Source organism: Bubalus kerabau, chromosome 1, assembly GCF_029407905.1.
Source record: "Bubalus kerabau isolate K-KA32 ecotype Philippines breed swamp buffalo chromosome 1, PCC_UOA_SB_1v2, whole genome shotgun sequence".
NCBI lineage: Eukaryota > Metazoa > Chordata > Mammalia > Artiodactyla > Bovidae > Bubalus > Bubalus kerabau.
Window position 1 is genome coordinate 26,569,545 of NC_073624.1, and position 19,531 is coordinate 26,589,075.

Genomic DNA, 19,531 nt, shown 5'->3' on the forward strand with positions numbered 1-19,531 from the left:
AAAGTGAAGTCGCTCAGTCATGTCTGACTCTTCACGACCCCATGGACTGCAGCCTACCAGGCTCCTCCATCCATGGGAGTTTCCAGGCAAGAGTACTGGAGTGGGTTGCCATTGCCTTCTCCGTCTATCATGGTATATAATTATAATTTCATTTTTTGTGATGAGAACAATTAAGATCTAATCTCTTAGCAGCTCTGAAGTTTATAATCAGGATCTCTAGGACTTATTTACCTACTGATGGCATGTTAGTGTCCTTGACCAACATCTCCTCAATTGAACATTTTTAATTAATGAAAATAATCCTTTTACATCTATTGTGATTTTAATATACTTGGATTCATTTTTATAATATTCATTTTATAATCTGTCCTGTTTTCCAATTACCATCCCTTTCTTCATCATTCTTTTATATTTTCCCTATTAGATAACATTTTATTATCCTTCTTTTAGTTTCTGCTAATTTAGAAGCCATAAAATGTACAATTGACTTTTGAACAACATGTGTTTGTATTACAAGGGTCCATTTACCTGTGGATTAAAAAAAAATACATACTCTTTAAATATGGAGGGCCAATTATAAGTCTACATGAGGGTTTTTGATTGCGTAGGGCTGGGGATGGGTGTACCAATGCCTCTAACCCCAGCATTGTTCAAGGGTCAGCTGTATGTCCACCCTGAGGGCTGCTGCTGCTGCTGCTAAGTCGCTTCAGTCATGTCCAACTCTGTGCGACGCCATAGACGGCAGCCCACCAGGCTCCCCTGTCCCTGGGATTCTCCAGGCAAGAACACTGGAGTGGGTTGCCATTTCCTTCTCCAATGCAGGAAAGTGAAAAGTGAAAGTGAAGTCGCTCAGTAGTATCTGACTCTTCGTGACCCCAAGAACTGCAGCCTACCAGGCTCCTCCATCCATGGGATTTTCCAGGCAAGAGTACTGGAGTGGGGTGCCATTGCCTTCTCCAATCCTGAGGGCAACCATCATTAAAAATTTCAAAAACATTCATAACTATGCATTTTATTATAAAATTTAAGTGAATTTTTGTTTGTTTTTGGCTGCACAAAGTGGCAGATGAGATCTTAGTTCCCTGACCAGGGGGCAACCGGTGCCCCCTGCAGTGGAAGCACAGAGTCAACCACTGGACTACCAGGGAATTCCCATATAAAATCTAAATGAATTTTATATTTCTCTCCTCCAAACATACACATCTTAGCAAGCTTTACCTACCCATTGACATCATCCATCATGTTATTGTTCGAAGATTTAGTTTTACCTTTTCAATTAAAAAAATTAAAATTTTTCAAAGTTTTACAATTAAATCTTATTTTCTTTCTTTCTTGTGTTAATGATTGTTCCTTATATCCCAAATATTCCCTCCTGCTATTCTTGTCAGTGTGTGTCCTATAATATCAATAGGTTAATAGAAGTCTGAGCATGGTGAAATATTTTATTTATCTAAAAATATCCTTATTTTGCCTTTGGTCTTGGATAATTTAAATGGTTTTAAAACTCTAGTTATTTTTCCTTAGTACTTTTAAAATATTGGGCTTCCCTGATACCTCAGCTGATAAAGATAAAATTATTCCCTTTATCCTCAGTTCTCTGTAGTTTCACCCTCTGGGCTGTAGCAATTTAATAGGCTGTGTCTTCTAACCAAGGACTCTTTCGTTTATTTGTTGTGTTTTTGCTGCACTACGTACCTTGTGGGATCTTAGGTCCCTGACCAGGGAACCAAACCTGGGCCCATGGCAGTGAAAGTGTTCAATCCTAATCACTGGATTGCTGGGGAACACTGAAAGTGTTTTTTTGTTTTTTTTTTTTTTTTCCTTTCTTTGCTTTGGCTGTACTGGGTGATTTGCAGGCTCTCAGTTCACCAAGCAGGAACTGAACTTGGGCCATGGCAGTGAAAGCCTGGAATCCTAACCAGTAGGCCATAGGGAATTCCCTTCACGTCTTTTTCAATTTTGATCAATTCTCAACTACTACCCTGTTAACTCCTCCTTATCTGAAATTCCCTCCAGTTTTGTTTTTTTTTCCCCTGGGGCTTCTGATAGACATATGTTGGAGTTTCCTAATCAAAACTCTGTATTTAACAACAGCTCTCTCGTTATTTTTACCCCTTTCTCTCTCTGGGCAGTGTACTATGTAAATCCCTCAATACCAGTGTTTGATTCAGAAATTATTTCTCTGACTTTGTCTTGGCCAAGGTTTACCCACTTATTGATATTTAAAAAATTAATTTCCCTAATTTTCATTTATGATATTTCAAACAAGTTCTTATTAAATGTCTACCTGTCTTCTTATCTTCCTTCTTGTTCCACTAATTCTTCAAGTTTTCCTTCATTTATAACTTAGAGTACCTTAAGCATATTTAAAGTGTTTATTCCAAAGACAAGGGCCCAGTGAGAGGCGGAGGAGCTGTGGCTGCCTGAGCTGTGCACAGCGACTCGCTCCTCCCCACTCCCTGACACTGGCATCAGCCTGCCAACTGGCAGGTGAAAATGGTGAAAAAAACCCACTTCCTATGATGTCTTGGGGGTCAAACCCAATGCCACCCAAGAAGAATTGAAAAAGGCTTACAGGAAACTGGCCTTGAAGTACCACCCTGATAAGAATCCAAATGAAGGTGAGACGTTTAAATGGATTTCTCAAGCTTATGAAGTGCTCTCTGATGCAAAGAAAAGGGAATCATATGACAAAGGAGGAGAACAGGCAATTAAAGAAGGTGGAGCAGGTGGTGGTTTGGGCTCCCCCACGGACATCTTTGATATGTTTTTCAGAGGAGGAGACAGGATGCAGAGAGAGAGAGGGAGGTAAAAACGTTGTGCGTCAACTTACAGTAACCTTAGGAGAATTTATATAATGGTGCAACAAGAAAGTGGCTCTGCAAAAGAATGTGATTTGTGACAAATGTGAAGGCTGAAGTGGCAAGAAAGGAGTGTCAGAATGCTGTCCCAGTTGCCAAAGTACTGGAATACAAATAAGAATTCATCAAATAAGACCTAGAATGGTTCAGCAAATTCAGTCTGTCTGCATGGAGTGCCAGGGCCATGGGGAGTGGATCAGTCCTAAAGATAGATGTAAAAGCTGCAACAGAAGGAAGATAGTTTAAGAAAAGAAAATTCTAGAAGTTCATATTGACAAAGGCGTGAAAGATGGCCAGAAGATAACATTCCATGGTGAAGGAGACCAAGAACCAGGACTGGAGCCAGGAGATATTATCCTTGCTTTAGATCAGAAGGACAATGCTGTTTTTACTCAACGAGGAGAAGACCTTTTCATGTGTATGGATATACAGTTGACTGAGGCATTGTGTGGCTTCCAGAAGCCAATATCTACTCTTGACAACCGAATCATAGTCATCACTTCTCATCCAGGTCAGATTGTTACCCATGGAGATCTCAAGTGTGTGCTAAATGAAGGCATGCCAATTTATCATAGGCCATATGAAAAGGGTCGCCTAATCATTGAATTTAAGGTAAACTTTCCTGAGAATGGCTTTCTCTCTCCTGATAAACTCTCTTTGCTGGAAAAATTTCTGCCTGAGAGGAAGGAGGTAGAAGAGACTGATGAAATGGACCAGGTAGAATTAGTGGACTTTGATCCAAATCAGGAACAATGGCACCATTACAACAGAGAAGCATATGTGGATGATGAACATCATCCTAGGGGTGGTGTTCAGTGTCAGACCTCTTAGTAGGGCCCGTGAATAACACTCACTGTGGGTGTTTTATTTGCAGTAGTGATTGAGTGAAGGACTATAATCATAATATGCTCACTACTTGCTTTGTTTTAATATTCAACTATAATAGTGTTTTAAAAGTTAAATGAAGAATAAACTTGAATATAAAAGCTCTGACTTTGCCCTGTATGTATGATGACTTCAGTGTGCAAGATAAGTTTAATACTTGTAAAAACTACTTTTAAAAATTTCCCCTAGCATTTGTTCGGAGAAGGCAATGGCACCCCACTCCAGTACTCTTGCTTGGAAAATCCCATGGACGGAGGAGCCTGTTAGGCTGCAATCCATGGGGTCGCTAAGAGTCGGACACGACTGAGCGACTTCACTTTCACTTTTCACTTTCATGCATTGGAGAAGGAAATGGCAGCCCACTCCAGTGTTCTTGCCTGGAGAATCCCAGGGACAGAGGAGCCTGGTGGGCTGCTGTCTATGGGGTCGCACAGAGTCGGACACGACTGAAGTGACTTAGCATAGCATTTGTTAGGCCATACTTTGTAATTGATTTCAGCTATGTACATGGAACAGCTTAGACTGAAATGCCAGGTATATGTATTGACTTCAGGGTATGACCCTTAATTGTTAAGCTATGAAATTAAAATTGTATTTAACTGGCAGTCAGACAAAGAACTTAATTTGTAGAGAAGTGTTGGTCTGTATAGTTGTATTAAGGGGGATTCATTGTGATGCTTCTATATTTATTCTATTGCCTCAACTGTTATTTGAAAATGGCATGCTGTACAATTTAATTTAGCCTGTGCTATCAGTGATAGAAATGATACCTTTCTAAAGAAGGGGTTTATCATAACATGCTGCTTCTTGAGGGCTTGCATTTGCAGAATTGCATTCTCTTCTGCTGTGTCGTCTTTTATTAATATATATAGCTATTGGTCCTTGTTACTTTTTTTTCCTCCCCCTTCTCTTCAGACCACAGTAAGCCTTAGAGTAGTGACTTCTGGAGCAGGGAAACTTAGAGTGATGAGACCTTTACATGGAGAAGTAATTTGCATGTATGAGATAGGAAGGTGTTTTTGTAGGTATGTTATAGGCTTACTTTAAACCATTGAACTTATGCTCCAGAGTAACTGTAATTTAATGTTGGTAGTATAGCAAATTATGATGAATAGCTTTAATTGTATCTTTAAAATCATATGTTCACAAGCTTAAATCTGGGTATCAGAATTTAAGCAATTCTTGAAATGTATGAATGTCTCTTTAATATACTGATTACAAAGCAAAAGAAAACAATTCTTCAAGTTTTCCTTAAGCATATTTAAAGTGTTTGTTCCAAGGACAAGGGCCCAGCAGATCCATACTCCCTCTCTTTGTTTTCTGCCCCATTTCTGGTTCAAGAGTTGTTCAACCCTGTTTGGGGGACCAGCTATATTACCACGAAGCTCTCTTGTGGCACATTTTGTCTACCATTTGCTCTAAATTTATAGCAGAGTAGGTCGAATTGTGAGCCCCTTGCACTCTCTGGACTGGAAGTTTACCTAAAGTCTGAGTTCTGGTTTTCATTTGATACTTTTTTACTGTGCTGTCCTGTGCTCAGTCTTGTTCAACTCTTTGTGACCCCATGGACTGTAGCCTACCAGGCCTCTCTGTCTATGGAATTTTCCAGGCAAGAATATTGTAATGGGTTGCCATTTCCTACTCCAGGTAATTTTCCTGACCCAAGAATTGAACCTAAATCTCTTGAGTCTCCTGCATTATCTGGTGGGTTCTTTACCACTTGCGCCACATGGGAAGCCTGAGGCTTTTGTTGACCTAGAGTTCAGCACTGTAAGCAGGCCATGACTCAGCTTTCAAAAATGGGAATTTGGCCCTCGGCACAGTGGAAATCTAGATATCCTTTATCTAAGAGTTTCCAGCACTGCAACTGGGTATCAGGATTTAAGCAATTCTTGAAATGTATGAATGTCTCTTTAATATACTGATTACAAAGCAAAAGAAAACAATTCTTCAAGTTTTCCTTAAGCATATTTAAAGTGTTTGTTTCAAGGACAAGGGCCCAGCAGATCCAGGCAATAAACATTAAAATCCTTTGAAATCTCTTATGGTCCTTGACTTCAACAAACTTCATGAGGCCATTTCCTTCAAATTATTTGTAAATATTTTGTTTTTAATTGAGGAATTGCATTTAACTTTTATTTATATATCTCTTATGCTGCCATATTCCTCTATCAAGTTGATGCCTTTTCTATCACCTCTAAAATGGAGGGAGAGAACAGCAATAAAGCTAGACAGGTATGTGGGTGACAGGTAAGAGATCATCTGCCCTGGCCTCATAGTTCAGGGGAATGGAATGCAGAAACTACAGGTATGCTGGGTGACTTGATTTAGTTGCTTAGAAGCAAGAGCCCTGAAGTTTCCCCTCCAAGGTTGCCTGGGGAAGCAGAGATGGCTTCCTGGACTGTCTGGGCTCATGAGTTAAATGCAGCAAACCCTGCACCCACCTTGAGTTTTAGCGGGCAGCCAAAGTTGCTCTTGTCAGATCTAGGGTGGAATGAGAGGACATTGGGAGCTGATGAACCTTCTCAGGGCAGAGGACTAACACTTGGGGTGACTATCGCAGCGTCAATGGCATTGATTGTGCAACTGGAGACCAGGGAGACCATGGAAGCCTCATCTGATGTCAGGTGGGGAAACACCAAAGCTAAAGACTCAGTGAGATCCTTCCACTTCAGTAGATGCTCCAGAGAAGGACACAAGACAGACAATCACTACTTAAACATCTCCCCTCCCTCCATGATGCCTCAGTAAAACCAGTCCATTCTGGAGACAAGTGTTTGGGACAGGAGTGTAATATTCTGAACTGCTTGTGGGTGCGTGCTCAGTCAAGTCTGATTCTTTGTGACCCTCTGTCCATGGGAATCTCCAGGCAAGAATACTGGAGTGTGTGGCCATGCCCTCCTCTAGGGGATCTTTCCAACCCAGGGATTAAACTCATGTCTCTTATGTCTCCTGTATTGGCAGGCAGGTTCGTTCCCCTAGGGCCACCTGGGAAGCCTATTTTGAACTGACTTAGTCTCAATGATAAATTATTTTGTTCTTATTGAAATAACTATGGTCACATTTCTTGCCACGAGGAGGAATGGGCTCTTAACATTAAAATGATTTAAGTGAAAATGAAGTTCTATTTTTTTGGAAAAAAATAATTTGTGGGCTATTGACCCACAGTGGTCACTCAGGTAAAGAAACAAAAGTCATACATTTTAGCTGAGGTCTCCACCACTGCATCTTGCCCAGTTCCATTCAGAGTTCCAGATCCTCTCTACTTTTCAGTCTATTTCAATACAGGCCATGTTTCTCAACTGGGGTGATTTTTCCATCCATTTGGCAATGTCTGGAGACATATTTCATTGTCACAATAGGGGGAGGGAAGGTGCAATTGGCATCTAGTGGGTAAATAGCAAGGACGTTGCTAAACATCCTACAATGCACAACAAAGGATAATTCAATCCCTGATGTCAGAGTGCTGAGGCTGAGAAACCCTGAAACAGAGGAACATTCATCCTGACTTGGGGGTGGAGCTGAGGAGGTCCACATCACAGTAGACAGGACAGATGGAGATAGAGGAGGGTAATTAGGCTAGAATTATTAAAATTGCTTCTTTCTTTTTTGGGTGAGGGCTAAATTTTTTGATTCTGACATTCAGAGCAGGTGAAGAGAAACCTGTACCTTGAGATCAGAAATGGAGGCTTCGCCTGATTCTGCCCCATCTAGGGGCCCTGAGGAACATAGTCCACTCACAGCCCCCTCAGAAGGCTGAGGCCCTTCTCTGACCCTTGGCCCCAGGACTCTATATTTCATGTGTGTTATAGCAACACAGGACAGCAGATAAGAGCAGAGGCTTTGAATTCTGAGCTCAAAGCTCGACCCACTCCTTCTGGGCTCTTCGGCCATATGAAAGACTCCCAGCTTCTCCATGTCTCTGAATTCTCATCAAACAGAACCCACACCAGTCTCCAGGTCAAGGATGTGTTAGATTTAGCTCCAGCTCCTATGGTGTGTAAAGTCAGTAAGTTTCCCCCTAAGCTGGCGGAGACTTCACCCACCTTTCCATCTCTCACACACTCGTATGCCCACTTTTCCTTGAATCTATCTGCATTATGTTAATACCATATCACTTGATATGGTATAGCCCACTCCAGCATTCTTGCCTGGAAAATGCCATGGACAGAAAAGCCTGGTGGGCTACAGTCCATGGGGTCGCAAAGAGTTGGACACTACTGAGTGAGTTTCACTTAGTGCTTGTCAGGAGCTCTCTCCTACTCTTTCCTAGCTGTTTTGATTTCCTACTTCCTTTAGCAGGAATGGGCTCCTTTAGTATTTCCCATTGTGATTAATCTATTTGTGTTTGTACGTGTTGTGTGCATGTGCGTGGACTCCATAGCCAGATAGCTTGTTTCCAAACCTGGCTTCTGCTTACTAGCTTTGTGACTGAACTTCTCTGTGCCCTAGTTTTCTCATCAATGACAGGGAGATAATAATAATATATATCTTATAGCACTGTTATGGATGAAATAATTTAATGGGCTTCCCAGATGGCTCAGTGGTAAAGAATCCACTTGCCAATGCAGGAGACACAAGAGTCGTGTGTTCAATTCCTGGGTCAGGAAGATCGCCTAGAGGAGGAAATAGCAACCCACTCCAGGGAGATCCAGACCGCCGTGAGCTTGCTGCTACCTGGGAAGCTGGCCGAGCACGCCGTGTCTGAGGGCACTAAGGCTGTCACCAAGTATACCAGCTCCAAGTAAATATAATATGCCTAGCCACTGTTAACGGAGAAGGCAATGGCACCCCACTCCAGTACTCTTGCCTGGAAAATCCCATGGACGGAGGGCCTGGTGGGCTGTAGTCCATGGGGTCGCTAAGAGTCGGACACGACTGAGTGATTTCACTTTCATGTTCACTTTCCAGTATTCTTGCCTAGAGAAGCCCATGGACAGAGGAGCCTGGTGGGCTACGGCCCACGGGGTCACAAAGAGTCGGACACAACTGAGCATACACACACCTCATACAAGTAATATATATAAAATGTTTTGAACAATGCTTGACATATTTTAAATTATATATATATGCCAGTCGTTATCATCATCATCACCATTTTGTGGTTCATGTTAAGTTCCAAATAATTACTGGTTGATGTGTCATTTGATAATTTTGAGGGTGGAACTGTGTCTTACTTATCTTTGCTGTGTCTACAGCCTTGACCAGAAGCCATAGTCAGTTTCTAATATCAGAAGGAGCAAGTTTAGGGATATGGAGGAGATTCTTGAAGTATCTCTTGATGGTAAGACAAACATTGAAAAGGTTCCACCTTTTGACTGCTTTCCCTACTTTCTCTCCTTGTGTCAAAATCTTTCTAGAGTATCTTTTCATCATAGTTTCAGCAACTCTTGTGTCAACACATTAACTTAAAAAGAGTGAGCAAAGTACTGAGGAACTCACTCCCCACTGTCTCTCTGTTCCCAGAGCCCAGCACAAGGTAGTATTCACAACTGTTGGCTGCATGGAATTCACGCACCCAAGCTGCGTAAACCCTGAAGAAGTCATTTCTGCAGCTGCTCCAGCAATGCACGAGATCAGCTGCTTTGCTAAAAACTAGAGCAGACCAGGTCCCCACACCCTCATCACCATTCTTTCCACAAAGATCTCATGACTCATTTTATTAAAAACCAATCTATGGTTGTTTATCAGCTTTTACCTCATTAGTGAGCCATCAGAGACTCTTAATTTGCAACTCTTAGGGAGCCACCCCAGTAGAGTTTAAAAAAAAAGAAAAAAGGAGGAAAAAATTCCATCTGGCCAAGGCTGCTAGACAGGGCATTACATGGAAATAGGTAGCTCACACTTCTGATTCATCTCTAATAAAACTGGGACAACAACAGGATTCAGTTCAACTTAACAAGCCTGTTAAGTAAGTGCTGGTGGCAGAAGTGCTGTGCTGGGCTTCTTGGGTATGCACAGATGAAAGATGGGGACCCTGTCCTCAAAGCACTAACAGATGGTGGAGGAGAAAGATGGGGCTTTGACCCAGTAGAAATGGAGTCAGAAAGAGCTTCGTCAAGGAGACAGCATCTGAGATGGGTCTTGGAGGTTGAGCAGTATTTTGATCGGTAGAGATGTGAAGAGTAGCATCTGGCTCTTAGGAATCATAGTTCGAAGAGTTGCTAGGAAGGGGATGAGCAAGAGGCAGAAGGAGCATCACGGCACGGCTCATGGGCACATGTGAAATGCGTGGTGCACCACACAGGGAGGGGGTTCCTCGGGGGATGGGAGTGGGGCAGGGAAAGAAGAGGAAGAGTATAGCATGAAGAAGAGCAAACCAGTGAGAGAAACCCCTGAAAACAGTGAGTGCCTGCTCTAAGCTGATGTGCCGCTGCTCCACACAAGATCACCCTGCAGAAGCAGCGCAGGTAGATGGCCGTGAGCTTCAGGATAAAGTATTGATACAAAGGGCTGGACCCAGGAGAATGTTGTAAAAGTTCAGAGAAGCAGCAAATTGCAGAATGCTTCAAAGGCGATGATGGAGCATATGAGGATATGTCTTTGCATTTTGATTTGGTTTCTTGCATATTTCATATTTCAAATGATATTTTCCGAGGTCGTCAAACCAACATCCTTGTCTATCTCAAGTCATTCATTCCACGATCTCCAACCTTCCACACACCTCTGCCCTTAGGAGGTTCAGGAGACTATAAGGAACACTCCATTTTAAACGTGGAAGAAAGTGGTAGGCCTATACCTTCCACTGCTCTTGGTAGCTGCCTGAGAAACTCTGTAAAATGAGAGGGAAACAAGGCAGCTCTTTCTTCTGGCCTCTGGCACAAACTCACCTTCTCTGCCCTAGCACCAAGGCTGTGTCTGGGTACGTGGGACTGTACTTTGCAAAACAGTCTCCAGCAGTATATGTTTTAAGTGGATGAAATGATGCCTGGGTATGAAGATGCTATTGCTTCTCATATAACTTCCCTTGTGTAGCTGAACAGAGAAGGCAATGGCACTCCACTCCAGTACTCTTGCCTGGAAAATCCCATGGGCGGAGGAGCCTGGTAGGCTGCAGTCCATGGGGTCACTAAGAGTCAGACACGACTGAGCGACTTCACTTTCACTTTTCACTTTCATGCATTGGAGAAGGAAATGGCAACCCACTCCAGTGTTCTTGCCTGGAGAATCCCAGGGATGGCGGAGCCTGGTGGGCTGCCACCTATGGGGTCGCACAGAGTCGGACACGACTGAAGTGACTTAGCAGCAGTGTAGCTGAAAACAAAAGACTCTAGCCTGTGACTTGTTTCTCCACCATTGGTTTGTGGCTACAGTCCTTCCAGAGGGTTGATATTTTAAGCTACTTCTGCTTTGCTTCAGAGAATGCTGGATACTTTTGCCCAGAGGGAGCCCCACTGCCTTCCTGCTCAGCTGAGACAGTGCATGGAGCTCTTATTGCTGCAGTCCTTCTTTGATGGGGCCTTCAGTCTAAGAGTCTCGATTCCAGGAATCCTTCCAGTTGCCACTCACCAACCATACCACCACCACCCTCCGCCCCGCCTCTCCCACCCTATCTCCCTGCAAAAGCTCTTGTCTCTGTGAGCCCCAGCTCTCTACTCCATTTGGCACTTCTTCAAATTAAACTCTTGCACCACAGAATGTGTACTAAGCCTTCACCCCATAGACCATATCAGAGAGGAAGCAGGAAACTGGTAACCTCTTCCCTCTCCTCCCTCTTCCCCAACCCATTGCCAGGGGTCTGTTTGACACTTGCTGCATCGTATCCCGTGGCTCCGAGCTTTGAGCAAGGAACAGAGCAGAGCCTTGGAATGTGTGCTGATTCAGAAATTCCCTTACTTACTGAACTTCTCAGTAATGCAGTCAGAATGACAGCCTCTGAAAGGAGCTTATGGGAAATGCCCTTCTAAAGATAGGTTTGGGGGACTTCCCTGGTGGTCCAGTGGTTAAGAATCTGCCTTCCAATGAAGGGAACCTGTGTTTGATCCTTGGTTGGGGAACTAAGCCGGTGTGCCACAGTGAAGACCCAGCATAGCCAAAACATACATTGAAAAAAAATAAATAAAAAGAGGGTTTTGGTTATAATAAAAAAAAAAAAATAGTAGCATATATTTATTTATTTGGTTGTGCAGCTCATGGGCAATTCGTTCCCTAACCAGCAACTGAACCTGGGCCCTCGGCAGTGAGAGCACAGAGTCCTAACCGCTGAACAGCCAGGGATATCCCTTGGTTGTAATTCTTCCTCCTCCTCCTTCTCCTCTTTCCTGTTCTGTTCCATCCTTCCTTTCTTCCTTTCCTCTTTTCTTTTTGTCCTCTCCTCCTCTCTTTCTTTTTCTTCTCCTTCAAACGTACAAATATTAATCTCACTCTTCCTTCCACCCTCTTCTATCCTTTATCAGGCAACTTCCTGCTCACCAGCATCTTCTCGGGCTCCGTGAGATACAACAAAGTCCTGCGAAGAGCAGAGCTCCTCTCAGACTCCTAGTACCACCTACAGGGGAAGCCCATCATGAGCAGCTGGGGAGAGTTTCCACACTCACAAATCCTAGATGGAGATGAACAGAGAGGCTGTCTTTCCAATTCAAGAAAACTCTGCTTGAAGTAGAGAATGACCACTGTCACATGGGCCTCTACCCAGAGCTTCCATGACATGGCTGCCATCTGCCTTTTCAAACCAGATGTCCCTGCTTCCTCACTTGGAGCCTCCACTCCTGGTCACTGTAAATGCAACTTCTTCAGACTGAGTGCCTTTCTTCAGTGCTCCCTTCTGTTACCTTCCACCTTGAATGATTTTGGCTAAAGCCTAAGGGTTCTCATCACTCACTGCTTCCACAAAGCCTCCCTTGGCTGCTCTGGTCTACAGGGGTGCCTTCCTCTCAGACTCCCATAGGATTAATGATTGAATCACTTTTTCTGTGTTCTCTGCAGCAGAGATGCTGCCAAGAATATTTCCCAACGTTTCCTCAAGGATCCTGTAATAAGTGAGCTTCCTAGGCTGGCCCCTCCCTCACTCCTGATCCCCGGTCCCCAGGCTGCTGCTACAGGATCCTAGGGAAGGCGGATTCAGAGTCTGAAATCAGGAGCTTCTCTGGTGGCTCAGTGGTAAAGAGTCCATCTGCCAATGCAGACAGATTCCACCTGTACTCCATCCCTGATCCAGGAAGATTCCGCAAGCCGAGGGACAACTAAGCCCATGTGCCTCAACTACTAAGCCTGTGCTCTCAAGCCTGGGAGCCCCAACTACTGAAGCCTGAGGGCCCTAGAGCCTGTGCTCTATAACAAGAGAAGCCACCACAATGAGAAGCCTGCCCACCACAACTAGAGAGGAGACCCTGCTCTCCGCAACTAGAGAAAACCCTGCACAGCAATGAGACCCAGCACAGCCAAAAATAAATAAATAGATAAAAACTTTTAAAAAGAGAATGCAATGAGAATTCAGTGGATCCAGAAACAGATAAGGATTTGGAGGGAAAAAGAAAAAAGTCTGGATTGTTATATGCAGAATAACAGTTTTAAACATGTTTTTAAACATCGTATTCACTTTATAGTTTTCTACATCTCCAAATAGAGAGTTCCCTACTACGGGGATTTGTATGGCAAGGTAATAAAAATTTGGTAGAAAGATAAAAACAGGAATTTTTAGTTTAAGATTAAAAAAAAAACACACAGCAGCCAGAGCCCAGTAATTAACCATTCAACATTTGATATAATTGCCAGCACTTAGAAACAGATTAAGACCAGCACTGTGTTTACTATGGCTAAGGCTGTAACAGGGGAAAATGAGGTTTGGTTAAACTTGCACTCAGCGATCTAGGTCACAGAGCATAAAAAGAAGAAAGCCAAGTCCTCAAGATATTTTATATCAAAGGAAGAATGAGGCTTGTTTGATAATTTGCAACTTTCCTTTCCTCAAGGAAGCATTCTCCAAAAAGGATGCATCATGATTGCATTATTATAACTACATTTTTGTTATTTTCATTAGACAAAGGAAGAACTCAAGAATCAAACAACAATAGAACATTCATGATAAGACATCAAAATTTCAATTTAAAATATTTGCCCACTTGAAAGTATCATTCTAAGAAACAGTTAAAAATAAATGCTCTTACATTTTATTTTTAATTAAATTTTAGTTAATCCTCTCTGTTTTGTGCTTCTCAAAGAGCCACTCCACTTCCCTTTTGCTTTCTCCCTGACAATAAATGACTAGTGAGATGAAATGACTTAGCTGTCTTTACAACAGTTTCATGAGAGGGAAATGTTTTAAATGTCACAACTGGGGGCTTTGCTCCTTCTAGGCTGCATGATTATAGATACAAATGTAATTGTGATTTTTTTTTTTTTTAACTTTTGGCCATACTGCACAGAACTTAGGATCTTAGATCCCCAAGCAGGGATTGAACCCAGGCCCCCTGCTCGGAGTCTTAACAACTGGACTGCCAAGGAAGTCCCTGTAAATGTAATTCTGATGTTTCTATCATATGAGAAGGACCACGGTGACTTTTCAATTCTAGTGTACAATGCTAGGAAGAAAAATGATACTGCTGAAAAAAGAAAGGGACAGAGGTTGCCTTGCAGTTCTCTACCATGACTGGGGTACTTACGGAGCAGTGAGGTAGCCCTCCAAAAAGCCGGCGGCAAACATGATGATCTCGTTGCTCAGGGATTGAGAACCGTACCCTGCTTTGATCTCCAGGATACCCCAGCCTGTGGTTTTCACAGAGTTATTGTAAAAGCCATAGGCATCCCCATTCCTGTCTAGGACATTTTTGACTTGTATTGTCTTCTCGGTAGGCATCCAGTACACAGTTGCATAGTAGACCCCTGGAAAAAAAGAAAAAGGAATAATGCTAGGATGCGATTGAACTGAGTGGCCGATGGCTTTCTTTTTCTGTGTAACCAACAATTCTAGTACATCTGCTTTTAAAGAGTTTCATTCTATTAGAGTTGGGAAATCTGTCACACCGTAGTTTATCCTTGTTATTGTTGTTGTTTAATCTCTTAAGTCGTGTATGACTCTTTGCAACCTCATGGACTATAGCCCTCCAGGCTCCTCTGTCCATGGGATTTCCCAGGCAAGAACAGTGGAGTGTGTTGTCATCTTCTTCACTGGATCTTCCTGACCCAGTGATCAAACCCATGTACCCTGCATTGGCAGGTGGATTCTTTACCAGTGAGCCACCTGGCAAGCCCTTGTCCTTGTTACAAATGGGGGAAAACTAGAGCCTTGATCAAAGGCAATTAGCCTAGAGCACAAAGAACTAGGTCAAAGGAAGGGGTGTAGTTGGAGCATCAGAAAGGAGGTCTAAGTGCTTCAACCTTAGGGATGGAATTCTGGGCAAGGCAGGAGCTGGACCTCTCACCCTCCTTGCCATTCAACCAAGAATAAGATCTGGGATTTCCCTGGTTGAAAGTCTGCCTTGCAATGCCCGGGACTTGGATTCAATCCCTGGTCAGGGAACTAGGATCCCACAGGCCTTGGAGCGGGTAAGCCTGTGCTTTGCAACTACTGAGCCCAAGTGCTGCAACAAAAAAATCCCACATTACACACTGAAAATCGTGCATGCCACAACTAAGACCCAATGCAGCCAAATAAATAATAAAATAAATAGTTTTTCAAAACAGAATAGGGTTCAACCCTGGTCTGCAGCCCTTTTCATCCCCCTCAATAGTTGGGCCAAAGCATCCACATTCTCTCACTTTCTACCCTATCTCTCCTTCTTAATTCTTTTTTTTTTTTCTTATCAAAAATATTACAAAAAATTCAATGTAAATACACTGAATAATTGCTAAAATAAATTCAGGCAATTCATTCATCTTTTATAAGAAGCAGAGAATTTGACATTTGAATGTTACTAAGCTTAACTTTCACAGCATCATCTTTCAGGATTTGAAATAGCTCAACTGGAATTCCATCACCTCCACTAGCTTTGTTCACAGTGATGCTTTCTAAGGCCCACTTGATTTCACATTCCAGGATGTCTGGCTCTATGTGAGTGATCACCCTATCGTGATTATCTGGGTTGTGAAGCTCTTTTTTGTACAGTTTTTTCTGTGTATTCTTGCCACCCCTTCTTAATATCTTCTGCTTCTGTTAGGTCCATAGCATTTCTGTCCTTTACTGAGTCCATCTTTGCATGAAATGTTCCCTTGGTATCTCGAATTTTCTTGAAGAGATCTCTAGACTTTCCCACTCTGTTGTTTTCCTCTATTTCTTTGCATTGATCATTGAGGAAGGCTTTCTTATCTCTCCTTGCTATTCTTTGGAACTCTGCATTCAGATGCTTATATCTTTCCTTTTCTCCTTTGCTTTTTGCTTCTCTTCTTTTCACAGCTATTTGTAAGGCCTCCTCAGACAGCCATTTTGCTTTTTTGCATTTCTTTTCCATGGGGATGGTCTTGATCCCTGTCTCCTGTACAATGTCATGAACCTCCGTCCATAGTTCATTAGGCACTCTGTCTATCAGATCTAGTCCCTTAAATCTATTTCTCACTTCCACTGTATAATCATAAGGGATTTGATTTAGATCATACCTGAATGGTCTAGTGGTTTTCTCTACTTTTTTCAATTTAAGTCTGAATTTGGCAATAAGGAGTTCAGTACTTTGGCCACCTCATGCAAAGAGTTGACTCACTGGAAAAGACTATGATGCTGGGAGGGATTGGGGGCAGGAGGAGAAGGGGACGACAGAGGATGAGATGGCTGGATGGCATCACCGACTCAATGGACATGTGTTTGAGTGAACTCCGGGAGTTGGTGATGGACAGGGAGGCCTGGTGTGCTGCAATTCATGAGGTTGCAAAGAGTCGGACATGACTGAGGGACTGAACTGAACTAAACTGAACTGAAAGTTTAACTTGGAACATAAATAGAAAGGCAAACTCAAGGTTTTGTCTCACTTAATGGTATGGTCTGTTTGCTTCCCACAAGCTCTCCAATCAGTGCAAGTATACATTGTAGAACCTTATCCTTTTTGTACTCTGAAGGTAGCCCGTGCAGTTTTATTCTTAGGCAAGATGGGTGAATATAGGTGTCTGCATAAAAAGGAAGTAGAAAGGCAGGAACTTCATGGTTGAACACTTCTCCACATTTCTGCTTCATTACAATACTTTTTATTCAGCTCTTCATGTGTTCAGTTGTGTTTTTAACACAGGTCTACAGAGCTACAAGGCAAGATGGGTCATCTCAAAAATCAAAATGGATAAATAAGATCCCAGAGTAGCTAAATGAACCGGGCTGGGGGTACCTGGTCCATCAATTTTTTATGTGCCAATTCTTGATACAGCTATTAATATTAAACCTTGATACCACGTCTACTATGTGAACATATTTATGTAGGCCAAACAGAAGAGATGAAGCAATTATCTGTATAATTCAGAAAAAAATCTTTCCTAGAAAGTTAAATAACAATAGGTGGAGCTTGATTCTGCCAGTTTTGACTTTATATGCTGTCAGTTCAGTTCAGTTGCTCAGTTGTGTCCGACTCTTTGCAACCCCATGAATTGCAGCACACCAGGCCTCCCTGTCCATCACCAACTCCAGGAGTTCACTGAAACTCATGTCCATCAAGTTGGTGATGCCATCCAGCCATCTCATCCTCTGTCGTCCCCTTCTCCTCCTGCCCTCAATCTCTCCCAGCATCAGAGTCTTTTCCAATGAGTCAACTCTTCGCATGAGGTGGCCAAAGTATTGGAGTTTCAGCTTTAGCATCAGTCCTTCCAATGAACACCCAGGACTGATCTCCTTTAGAATGGACTGTTTGGATCTCCTTGCAGTCCAAGGGACTCTCAAGAGTCTTCTCCAACACCACAGTTCAAAAGCATCAATTCTTCGGTGCTCAGCTTTCTTCACAGTCCAACTCTCACATCCATACATGACCACTGGAAAAACCATAGCCTTGACTAGACGGACCTTTGTTGGCAAAGTAATGTCTCTGCTTTTGAATATGCTATCAAGGTTGGTCATAACTTTCCTTCCAAGGAGTAAGCGTCTTTTAATTCCATGGCTGCAATCACCATTTGCAGTAATTTTGGAGCCCCCAAAAATAAAATCTGACACTGTTTCCACTGTTTCCCCATCTATTTGCCATGAAGTGATGGGACCAGATGCCATGATATTCATTTTCTGAATGTTGAGCTTTAAGCCAACTTTCTCATTCTCTTCTTTCACTTTCATCAAGAGGCTTTTTAGTTCCTCTTCACTTTCTGCCATGGATGGTATCATCTGCATATCTGAGGTTATTGAGATTTCTCCCAGCAATCTTGATTCCAGTTTGTGCTTCTTCCAGCCCAGTGTTTCTCATGATGTGTACTGTGCATATAAGTTAAATAAGCAGGGTGACAATATACAGCCTTGACATACTCTTTTTCCTATTTGGAACCAGTCTGTTGTTCCATGTCCAGTTCTAACTGTTGCTTCCTGACGTGCATATAGGTGTCTCAAGAGGCAGGTCAGGTGGTCTGGTATTCCCATCTCTTTCAGAATTTTCCACAGTTTACTGTGATCCACACAGTCAAAGGCTTTGGCATAGTCAATAAAGCAGAAATAGATGTTTTTCTGGAACTCTTGCTTTTTTGATGATCCAGCAGATGTTGGCAATTTGATATCTGGTTCCCCTGCCTTTTCTAAAACCAACTTGAACATCTGGAAGTTCACAGTTCACGTATTGCTGAAGCCTGGCTTGGAGAATTTTGAGCATTACTTTACTAGTGTGCTTTATGCATACTATATGCTTTATCCTGGTTATAATTTATCCCACTCACCCATATAAACCTCATGGACATGAATTTGAGCAAACTCCGGGAGACGTTGAGGGACAGGGAAGCCTGGCATGCTGCAGTCCAGGAGGTCGCAAAGAGTCGGACACAACTTAGTGACTAAACAACAACAAAGTGAACTTTGGGAAAAAAAAAACTTTGGGGAAAAAAAAAGGTAGGTGAAGTATGTTCAACATATGGACAGGATCCAGTGAATATAGGTCACAGAACAAAATGATGAACTGTACTGTATTTGTCCAAATTACACAGATAATTTTTCCCACTTTCCTTCTTCTTGGCCTGGAAAAACACTATGAGAATCCCCAAAGACTATCTTTGATACATAAATTTCATCTATTGCTGGATACCTAGTGCTTTCTTTTGAGATCAAGCACTCGCTTTTTTTTTTTTCAATCTTATGAAAAAATTGTGTTTTTCTACCCACTTGGCTTTGCTTTTCAAGGACTTCTTTTTGGTACATGTAAGTATGAATTTCTACTTCCAAAGTGTGACAGATATATTGGCCTTTTCTAAGATAAATGAGAATGGTGGGCTGGAAGAAGCACAAACTGGAATCAGGATTGCTGGGAGAAATATCAATAACCTCAGATATGCAGATTACACCACCCTTGTGGCAGAAAGTGAAGAGGAACTAAAAAGCCTCTTGATGAAAGTGAAAGATGAGAGTGAAAAAGTTGGCTTAAAGTTCAACATTCAGAAAACTAAGATCATGGCATCTGGTCCCATCACTTCATGGCAAATAGATGGGGAAACAGTGGAAACAGTGTCAGACTTTATTTTGGGGGGCTCCAAAATTACTGCAAATGGTGATTGCAGCCATGGAATTAAGAGACGCTTACTCCTTGGAAGGAAAGTTATGACCAACCTTGATAGCATATTCAAAAGCAGAGACATTACTTTGCCAACAAAGGTCCGTCTAGTCAAAGCTATGGTTTTTCCAGTGGTCATGTATGGATGTGAGAGTTGGACTGTGAAGAAGGCTGAGCACCGAAGAATTGATGCTTTTGAAC

The 19,531-nt window shown here is 42.5% G+C and overlaps 1 protein-coding gene and 1 pseudogene across 1 annotated transcript in view; one reads left to right on the forward strand and one right to left on the reverse strand.

Annotated features, from left to right (window-relative positions):
• The window catches only part of PLBD1 (phospholipase B domain containing 1), an 88,227-nt gene that overhangs the window by 43,533 nt on the left and 25,163 nt on the right, over positions 1–19,531 (reverse strand). The window contains exon 2 of the mRNA XM_055570824.1: positions 14,348–14,567. Within this exon, the coding sequence (XP_055426799.1) occupies positions 14,348–14,567 (220 nt within the window). The remainder of the gene's footprint in view (positions 1–14,347; positions 14,568–19,531) is intronic.
• Positions 1,633–3,692, forward strand: LOC129645543 (dnaJ homolog subfamily A member 1-like; annotated as a pseudogene).